The sequence below is a fragment of the Mercenaria mercenaria genome, chromosome 11 (genome assembly GCF_021730395.1).
Source record: "Mercenaria mercenaria strain notata chromosome 11, MADL_Memer_1, whole genome shotgun sequence".
In the NCBI taxonomy this organism is placed as follows: domain Eukaryota; kingdom Metazoa; phylum Mollusca; class Bivalvia; order Venerida; family Veneridae; genus Mercenaria; species Mercenaria mercenaria.
The window spans coordinates 81,891,857-81,901,756 of NC_069371.1; the positions used below are offsets into that span (position 1 = coordinate 81,891,857).

Sequence of the window (9,900 nt, forward strand, 5' to 3'; positions counted from 1 at the left end):
AATTATACACTTATTGTATGGCTTGCCAGACGATAGTAAAAAAATGCTGTCGGTCTAAAACAGTCAATAAGTGGTAAGTTAGAAATGAATTATTATATTTATCCTGTGTATTTTGACTTTAGCCCAGCAAAACTCAGTGTTGAACTATAGACCAATCAATTGCACAAATCCTGTAATAAGTGGAATATATATTTCAAAGAATACCCTTTCTGTGGGTATGAATATTTTTCAACATGCACCGGATCTGGACGTGTACATGTAGCTTTGACCTGGATGAAATTATCCAGTTTTGGCAGATAAATGCATTTATTATATATCTACGAATTTTCTGTTTGAAACATAGCTTTATTTTAGCTCACCTGAGCCAAAGGCTCATGGTGAGCTTTTGTGACCGCTCAATGTCCGTCGTCCATCGTGCGTCATGTGTCCGTCAACATTTTCTAAAAAAAATCTTGAAAACCTCTGGGCAGAATAACACCAAACTTCACAGGAATGATCCTTGGCTGGCCCCTTTCAAAATTGTTCAAAGAATTGAATTCCATGCAGAACTCTTGTTGCCATGGCAATCGAAAGGAAAAACTTAAAAAATCTTCTTATCCAAAACCACAGGGCCTAGGGCTTTGATATCTTGTATGTAGCATCATCTAGTGGTCCTTCCGCGATTGTTCAACTAATGCCCCTAGGGTCAAATATGGCCCCGCCCCGGGGGTCACATGTTTATATACACTTATATAGGGAAAACTTTTAAAATCTTTTTGTACAAAACCACATGACCTAGGGCTTTGATATTTGATATGTAGCATCATCTAGTGGTCCTCTACCAAGATTGCTCAATTCATCCCCCTAGGGTCAAATATGGCCCTGCCCCGGGGGCCCCAAGTTTTACATAGACTTATATAAGTAAAAAAGTTTTAAAATCTTCTTGTCTGAAACCACAAGACATAGGCTTTTGATATTTGGTTTGTAGCATTATCTTATAGTCCTCTGCCAAACTTGTTCAAATTGTACACCTGGGGTGAAAAGAGGCCCTGCCCTGACTTATATAGGAAAAAACTTTAAAAATCTTCTTGTCTGAAACCACAAGACCAAGCTTTTGATATTTGGTATGATGCATTGCCTAGTAGTCCTCCTCCACCAAAATTGTTCAAAGTATGCCTCTGGGGTTAAAAGGGGCCCCGCCTCCGGGTCACTTAGTTATTATATGAGTTATATAGGAAAAAATATTTTAAAAATTATCTGATCAGATTTCTAAGACTGTTGAATTATAATTACCTGATGACCCCAAGTAAAATGATGTCACTTGACTGTGACCTTGACCTGCTGACCTACTTTCTTGTTTTTTAAGATACAGCCTTGAAATTTGGGTGACATACACAGTCTTGCACACGGATCATAAAACTGACTTTCATTGAACATGAATGTGACCTACTGACTTTCTTAATCTTTTAGCATCAGTTTGACATTTGAAACATGTAGCTCATATTACTCAGGGAGCGATCCAGGGTCATCATGACCCTCTTGTTACACTATTGAATACAAAACTCTGTATTCAACTCTCATCATATATGGAAAATACTCGATGGTGGAACTAGAACTACTTGTTTTAGTTGCGAAGCTCTATGCGTCAAAAATGTCATCGTTTCAAACGAGTTTTCAGCCTGATCTTGACTGATGTAACGGTAGGAAAAGGTATATTTATTCGATAAAAGGGCCATTAAAGCAGAACTTGATCTGCAATGATGCATTCGGGATTATACACGGCAAAATCGTCTCATGGGATTCATGCCTGTCAAAATCCACAGAGCCGAATTCAACATTACTGATCAAGGTACTGTTGTAATTAACCTATTTTATTGACTAACATACATTTAACTGGAATATAAATATTTCACTATTTTCTTACATTTATTGATCCGCCAAAGGAAAATGACCGAATACGCTGGAATGATGGTTGATAGAATGTCAATTATCCGGTACACGCCATTTTTAAACAGTATTTCACGGCGGTATTGAATAATAGGAACATTTTGGGTTGGGTGCTAGTCTAAATCTGGTGAACTCTTTAAATATGTAGTTACGTTAAGCTATTAAACAAGTTTTATGGGATTAAATTTCGTAGCACGAGGAGATGGAAATGAAATGCCATCAGAACACTTTTATTTTTCAAAAATCTAAATTTTCGGTCATCTTGATATTTGCCGCTTACAGACTTTCGAAAATTGTATTGTAATATTTGATTATATATAATATCATATAATAAACATTTTTGCACCATTTGCAACATTTAATGTCACTAAGATAGGCTAAGTGTTTTTAAGATTGGCGACCTGCTTGAATTTCTGCCGCCATGTTGTCATGCAATATGTGAAATACTGTTCGCTGTAACAATCACTGTAACTTAGTTAATCAATTTTATACTCCTACCCCCTCCATTGTTTGTCAGTTAACCGATTGAACCATAACTGCTTATTTGTTCTACACAAGTAACGGATGGATCAGAGGTAGAGGATGAGTGACTGGGTTTATTACGATGGAAATTCGCCTCGATCTGGAGAGCAAACTCGAATTACTGAGCACCAGTCAAGTCGTATCCACATGACGTGCGGAAAGTCGCAGGCTCCACCCAGGTTGTGGAATATAAAAACATGTGGCAGCATCCAGTTACTTTATTTTTAAAAAAAATTCCGTCACAAATGGAAATTGGGCCAGATCTAGTAAAAGCCGTGACGGTCATAATGTCCGTGACGGTTTTATCACGGACTGTCTCTAGTTTAGACATATCTTCCTTAATTAATCATATATTTTGAATTTATCAGAAGGTAAGAGATCTTGATCAGAGAGGGCTGACTTTGAACGGCAGTTTAAGAGATTTAGTACCCGATCTCAAAAGATTTTCCCTGTTATTTCTTAACTAAGTTTTGTACTGAAATAAAATTGTATGTGTACATGTACTATATATACATGATATATACTATCGCGCACAAAACCACTGGCCCGATTTTGCAAACTACACGATATATAACAAAAGGTTAAAATGGCACACTTAAGTATGCGCGATAGCAAAACTTGAAGATGCTGATATCAAATCAGTTTTACATAATTTAGTTGAGACATCAGTGACTGAATAATTGGTCATGCACGTAAGCCGCTCAAGTTCTGCAGTCAGCGCGACTATTGTTCAGAATCATGGTGGAAATATTTTCCCAGTGCGCCAGGAGATACACAGAAGCGTCAGCCAGCAGTTCATATATGGGTATGGACCCCGTCCGGCAACTGTAAACCCTGTTTTCGACCCAGAAGGTAAGTGTTCACCAGAATGTTAGTTGTGTTTTCGGGTTTCTTTCTCATTCTTTTCCACTGGTCAGATTGTTCTGTATTAGTACCAGTAGAGGATGAATTGGAGCCATAAGTGGTGCCTTTGCATGTACAGCGCTTTAAACATATTTACCACGAAAAGGGCTTTATATAATTTTTTTTTCAGTATATACTCGTACGTTTTGTATAATATACTAGATGTCATTTTACAAGTACGTGATATCTAAAGCCTTTGCGCCATTTGCGTTACAATTGTGTAGTGTTCAGCCCAGACCTTTGTAGGTATACATTGTCTCTACCTACAATTTTGAATGAAGTTATTAACTTCTTTGCAAATAATACCGTTGATAAGTGTTCTTAGAATGATTTCTATGTCGTAGTTTTGGATAGATGTAGGAAGATTTGGTCACTAAGTCCCATGTGCACAAAACAATTTCAGTCTCAGCTGAGTTTGATAATTAAACACAATTAAATTTTGTCATTTATATCCAATTTGTATGTTTAGAATTAAATGTTAAGTAAATAATTATTTTCAGTCCCAATTGGAATTAATTTGATATTGAAATTCTAGTAAAATTTACTATCGATATCAGCTGAGACCGAAAACTGTTTTGTGAACATGGGGCCACGGCTAAGTAAAAGCAGTTGAATAGACAAATAATCTTTGGCGATAGTGTCATTCGTAACCATTGGGTGTTGCTAATTGGTTTTTCGTTTTAATACTACATATTTCAATACCACAACTTGGGACATTTAGTGGTTTATTGTGCAAACATTTAGCATATTTCTAATGTATTTTGTTGACTTATCAATTTGCATTTGTGTCTAAGATATTTAAGTTATTCAAATATATTTTCCTATCATGTCGAGACATCATTGTAGGACTATCGTACTTGCAATTCCACTCATGACGATATTAAAATATACAAATATATTTCTGCAACTATGTTGTTTGTTGAGTTTTACGTCACATCGACATAATTATAGGTAATAACTTATGGAGACCCCAGGTGCACCTCTGGCCATTATTTCAGCGCCAGGATAGACCAATGAACTTGCGTAAGTCAGGTGAATGGCTTCTTCGCACGAAATATTTCTATTCCCCAATTGAGATGCAAACTCAAATCGGCAAGGGGCAAGTGATTTTAAGGAGGTAGGTTACCTTGTAACAAGGGTAATTTCAAATTAGTTGAACCGCAGTATCTTTTTGTATTTCGTGTAATATGAAGTTTTAACTGCTAAAATCTCAGTTTCATTTGTCTCTGTCCCTTCTAGTTCAATTTTTGTCCAGGTTTGAAGAACATGACCCTCCAAAGGTATTTCATATTGAAAGAAGAAGGAAAATACGGATATTTAACACTTTTCAGTGTATTTTAGTTTCACTGATATCCGTAGAAGTTGGCATAATCTATAATTTTACTAGTATGCACGTAAGCTTTCTAATATAAGCTTAAAATGTATATGTCGCGGGGCTCGTGTTTCCATGGTAACGCATTTTCTCTCATTTTTAAACAACTATGTATAAAAATAGGGGTTTTCGACGGCTTCAGTGCCATTCTGTTAATGACCAACATGGAATATTTGGGTACTATTATTAGCAAAATACCAAGCACTATACATGGTAACCTATTTTTCTTAAAGTTTAAAGTAACCATGGCAACAGAGATGTTTAAAATGGCTTACTTCTTGCTTTTTTGTCGTAATTTCTTATAAAATAATATTGAATAAGATTATCTTTCTAGTTAATGTAGCTTTAAAACATATTATTTCTAATGTAAGTTATATTTTCGTGTTATCTGCATTTATTCAAACAAATTTCTAAGCTTAGAATACTTACAGCAGTACCCCTCGTCTGGCATTTTTCATGGAAAAATCGTTCAGCATGCTACTATTATTCTCATGGGTATTGTTGAAATGAAAATAAAAAGCCGAAGCTGTGTTTCTTAAATATACTAGAGTCAACGCTTTAGAATTTTACATTTAGATACATAGGTCACGGGCTTCGTTTCCATGGTAGCATCAATTCAATTCAAGAAACCACAATTTTCTACTGAAATTTGAACAATTTTAGATCTTAGTTTTAGTATATAAGTAACAAAATAAAAACGGAACCTGAAAAATAGGTATTACAAATCAAACTGCTAGATTTTTTATTTGAAAATGGCCGTAACAAGTAACCTCTCACCCAACTATATTCCAAATAACATTGGTTACCATCATCCATTTTTTTACATTCCACATTTCAATATAACTACATAAAAGAAGCAAAATATTGATTATTATTCAGAGCAAAAGACTCATAAAAAATATTTCAGCAAATAATGGTTATTTGAAAATAGTTTGAATAAAGAAAATGCACAGAATTACGTACTTTCAAGATAAACGCTATTAATTTTGCGCGGTAACTGACACGTAACGTCATGACGTCAATGACGTCATTTTAAGGCAACATTATTTTGAAGCGTTCCTGCGGCAATTTATTCATTATTTCTGCATTATTAAACCATAAAACGTCAGATCGAAGACAGGTCTATTATTTGTTTTCAGAAGAATGAATATACAAACACATTTAGTTTGTCGTAAACGTCGTCGTAAATCGTCACGTTAGCTTCCGGTTGGACATGCGCACATACAAATATGAAGGTAACCTACCTCCTTAAGTAGGAGACTTTAACCGGTCGGCCACCGAATCCTGCCCTAATACAGCATAGAACAACACAGTTATGTACATTAACTTGTAACAATATCGTCATACGTGTACAAGTATAACATTATGCACTAATTCCGTTTTCTTTAAAGCCATCGAATATCAGCCACAGGCGATAGGTTATGGACCAGCAATCCCACGACCGAATCCAGAACTGCAAGCTGGAGGCTATGGTCATCAAATGAAGGATACATACAAAACGAACCTGTTGCACCCGTTATCATGAGAGGCCAATGGCAGTCTAGACCTGATGAAGAAGGGCAAGCAAAAAGCGCGGACGAAACAAAAGAAGCAAAGAAAATTCCAGTATTCACCATTATAAAACGCATTTTCTCTGCGTTGCTGATTATTGGAGACGTTTTCATAGATTGGACGTCCTTCGCAGATGTGATAATGGGAACCACTTCTGACAAGACGAATGAAAAGTTTGCTTTCTCTTTTCCAAAAATAGACGAAGCATTTGCTGTAATAAACAAAAGCAAGTCAGAGAGAATAAGTGAGTTTTAAGTTTAACATCTATACACGTAGAATATTTGTCTGCCCTCTAGTGGTTAACTTATTCATAAATACCGTTCTGAAACACTAAACAATAGCTTGATTCTCCTATTCCGTTAAATGGTTTTACGAAGGTTTTACGAAAATTTCGGAATAAATAAACTTATAAGTATTTCATTTACATGAAAGGAGTAAGTTTGGCTTCACCAAAGTGGAACTAGTTTACAAGTTGCGTCCTTTACCACAGCCAGTAACAAAATTAAGTCACGGGATGTTAGTGTCCCGAAAGAGGCTAAAGATACCTAAATTTCAAAATTAAAAACTTTAAAAATTTCGAAATTTACGACCCATTCTGCCTAGGTTTAAAACTGCTGTGATCCAGATTTTTGAACATATAAGAAGAAGCTATAAGTTTTCGGAATGACATCTTCTAATGATTATTTCGAAATGTGAAAAGACTTAGATATTTGTGACAATGCTAATCATTAAATTCGTCATTAAAATAAATATTTATTTTATGTTTGCAGAATGCAGTTCTACGGAATATTCGGATTATAACACATATTACCTTACGTATTCCTACGGCATTTTCGTACTGTTCGGCACATTGTTCACGATTGTCAAACTGCTGAACATCATCGGAGAAACCATACGTGAAATTGGAGAAAGGGACCAGAAAGAAAAGAGGAAAAGAAAGAAATCGGGAGAAAAGAAATGAAGTCAGTTGGGTTTCAAATACTTCACGACTGGATGGAAACGTTTCTAGCGCTTCTCTTCGAAGATCTTCCACAGAACTTAACATTAATGCTGTACTCGTGGACATGTAAAGGTAAAGCCTTAAATTCATCTAAAGTACTCGTTTCAATGATTGGCTCTTCTGTGAAAAACATGGTTCGAAAATCAACATGTAAGCAGAAAAATGCGTGCGCCTGCTGCCTTTACAGGTATGATTGCGGTTGCATGAATTTCACGTGTTGCTCATTAATTTGCTGTTCATGCCTAAAAGCGGCTCCAAAGTTTTATCCCGACGGGAGCTTAATTGCATACGGCAACATGATGCCTATCGAAGATGTAGAGGACGACTGCATATGTTGTAAATGCGTTATCCTTGAGTGGGGATATGAAATGCATTTTCCACCCGTATGCTCTTGTGGTCGTTTCATCTGTATCAAACAGATGGGGTTCTGTATAAATGAGTTTGAAGAAAAAGCGTGCTGTGAACAGGACTGTTATGGCTGTTGTGGGAAGAGAATTGACAAAGACCCGGTATGGGTAGAGAAATATATCAATCGACTGCAACAGGGTAACACTGTCATTATTGTCTTGTATTATTTTAAAAACGCTGTAAACTTTATTTTACGCATCCTCGGCTTCTGAATACTTTGAAGAGAGCAATGTATCATGTATTTGGTGTTTTCTACAGACAATTCCTTTATTGTACACAATTATAATGTATGTATTTGACATATACACGGAAGCACCAAATTACTAACCATGACATGTATTATCTTATTACATACTCAAATCTATCTTATGATCACAATGTTATAAATTGGTTTGCCTGAATAGATGGCTTTTAATTTGCATTGCTTCAACATTAGTTCAATCAAAGTTTGTTTATAGTTGTTATCAGTCGAAAACAGTGATTATTTTTCCACTGCACTTATATTCTAGTATACTGTCATTTTTGGGGACCAAACACTTTTCCGTTTATAGTGAACATTCGAAAGGCGGTGGCATCGGGATTAAACTATCAAAGATGTCAACAAAATATCTCAGAAGAAGCATGGTATTAAACTATTTCATCATTGTAAGGAGTCAGTAGGAATATAAACACTCAGAAGGAGGTCACTACCACCTTTATTAGCTGTATTCCATTAGGGTTTATGATGTATGTTTTCAAACAAACTTCTAATATTTGTTTTACTATCACAATATCAGTTTTTAAGTGCCGTGTGGCGGCCGTAAAATGCCACTCCACCCTCAGTGTTATATATTTTCTTTTTCTTTAGACCTAGGCAATATATTCAACATATCTGTAAAACAGAGTTCCGCTTAAGCTAGTGCTATGGCCGTGAGTGGTATTGCACATCTTATCACCTCTCGTAAACAAACTCGGACTCAATCTAACTGAGTCTGCAATCTTTTTGTTGGAATGGTTGCTATTGATGTCAAATGTTTGCTTCGTCCATTATTGTAATTTATCATGTAACTGCAGTGTACGCCTTGATTATAATTTCATGATTATATTAAATAAAATAACAGTAAAATAAGTTTTGTTTTGGGTTATAAAAGGTGCAAGTTTGGCTGGGACATTGTATCCATTATCGTAACCGTATGATGTGTAATCAGTCTAGATTGCACTATCATGCATTTAATGTACATAACGGGACTCCTGTATGTACATCTTAGATAAATTATACCCAAGGTATCATACAAGTGGCTAAAATATAAACAATTAGTACAATATTCAAATCAACTTAATCAAGTACCACTCACCGGATACTTCTTTTTACGAGATTCGAGCAGACATTGATATCAGATGTTTCCAAGTTTTATTCATCCCAGTATCATTTAGGTTAGAGCCAATATGCATCAGCAAATTGACTGGCTTACATAAATTAATTCGACTGTTGGCGGGTCTTGAAGACTGGGGGTAGTTTAATAGTGAGGGTGTTGGCCGAGTTAAATCGGATGAGCTAGTGGGATTGAATGGGGTAAATTGGTGGGGGCGAGTTGGTGGAGTTGAATGGGGTGAGCTGGCGGGGTTGAATAGGGTGAGCTGGCGGTGTCGAATGGGGAGAGCTAGCGCGGATGAATTGGGAGAGTTGGCGGGGTTTGACGGGGCTGCGTGGCTGTGGTCTGGGTTGTGTTATTAATTTGAAATCAGCAGCATTAACTAGTGGACCAGAATGAATATTTGAGCACGAAAGCGTCCTTTCACCTCGCACGTTTACTGTATGAAAATCTTAGCATGTTTGTAAGTATTAACCGAAAAGGCATTTAATACTAAAAAGGCATTTAAACGAAAATACACAAAGCGTTAAACTAATCAGTGATAATACTTGATATCACAATATCCATATACCAGTGTACTATAACACATGTTCATAAACCTTAAAATAAATACTTACTGATATACCACTTTATAACTGAAGATTTAATATTTCAGTACATATCTCAGTGTCTGCACTTTGAATCAAGCGCTCAAGATTAAGCTTTTGTCTGCCACCAATTTCATAGAAATGTCTATCTCGGTGATGTGTAAGTAATAAGATTTCATATTTGTCTTAGTTTCAAAACAAACTAAATTTGATGTTGATATTAAAGTATTCCCAAGCATAATCTCTCTTGCAATGTTAACTTATAGATAGATGTACGTT

At 35.9% G+C, this 9,900-nt stretch overlaps 1 protein-coding gene across 1 annotated transcript; it reads left to right on the top strand.

Annotated features, from left to right (window-relative positions):
• The first annotated feature begins 3,120 nt into the window (after positions 1–3,120).
• On the top strand, positions 3,121–8,770 carry LOC123532608 (uncharacterized). Its single transcript, XM_045314076.2, has 3 exons — positions 3,121–3,300; positions 6,115–6,518; positions 7,045–8,770. Exons 2-3 carry the CDS (start codon positions 6,245–6,247, stop codon positions 7,233–7,235), a joined length of 465 nt encoding a protein of 154 aa, XP_045170011.2. The 5' UTR covers positions 3,121–3,300; positions 6,115–6,244; the 3' UTR covers positions 7,236–8,770.
• Positions 8,771–9,900: the final 1,130 nt, after the last annotated feature.

Coding starts and splice junctions, on each gene's coding strand:
- LOC123532608 (XM_045314076.2), top strand. CDS start 6,245: ATGAGAGGCCAATGGCAGTCTAGACCTGATGAAGAAGGGCAAGCAAAA. Junction 6,519..7,044: donor AAGCAAGTCAGAGAGAATAA/GTGAGTTTTAAG, acceptor TTATGTTTGCAG/AATGCAGTTCTACGGAATAT.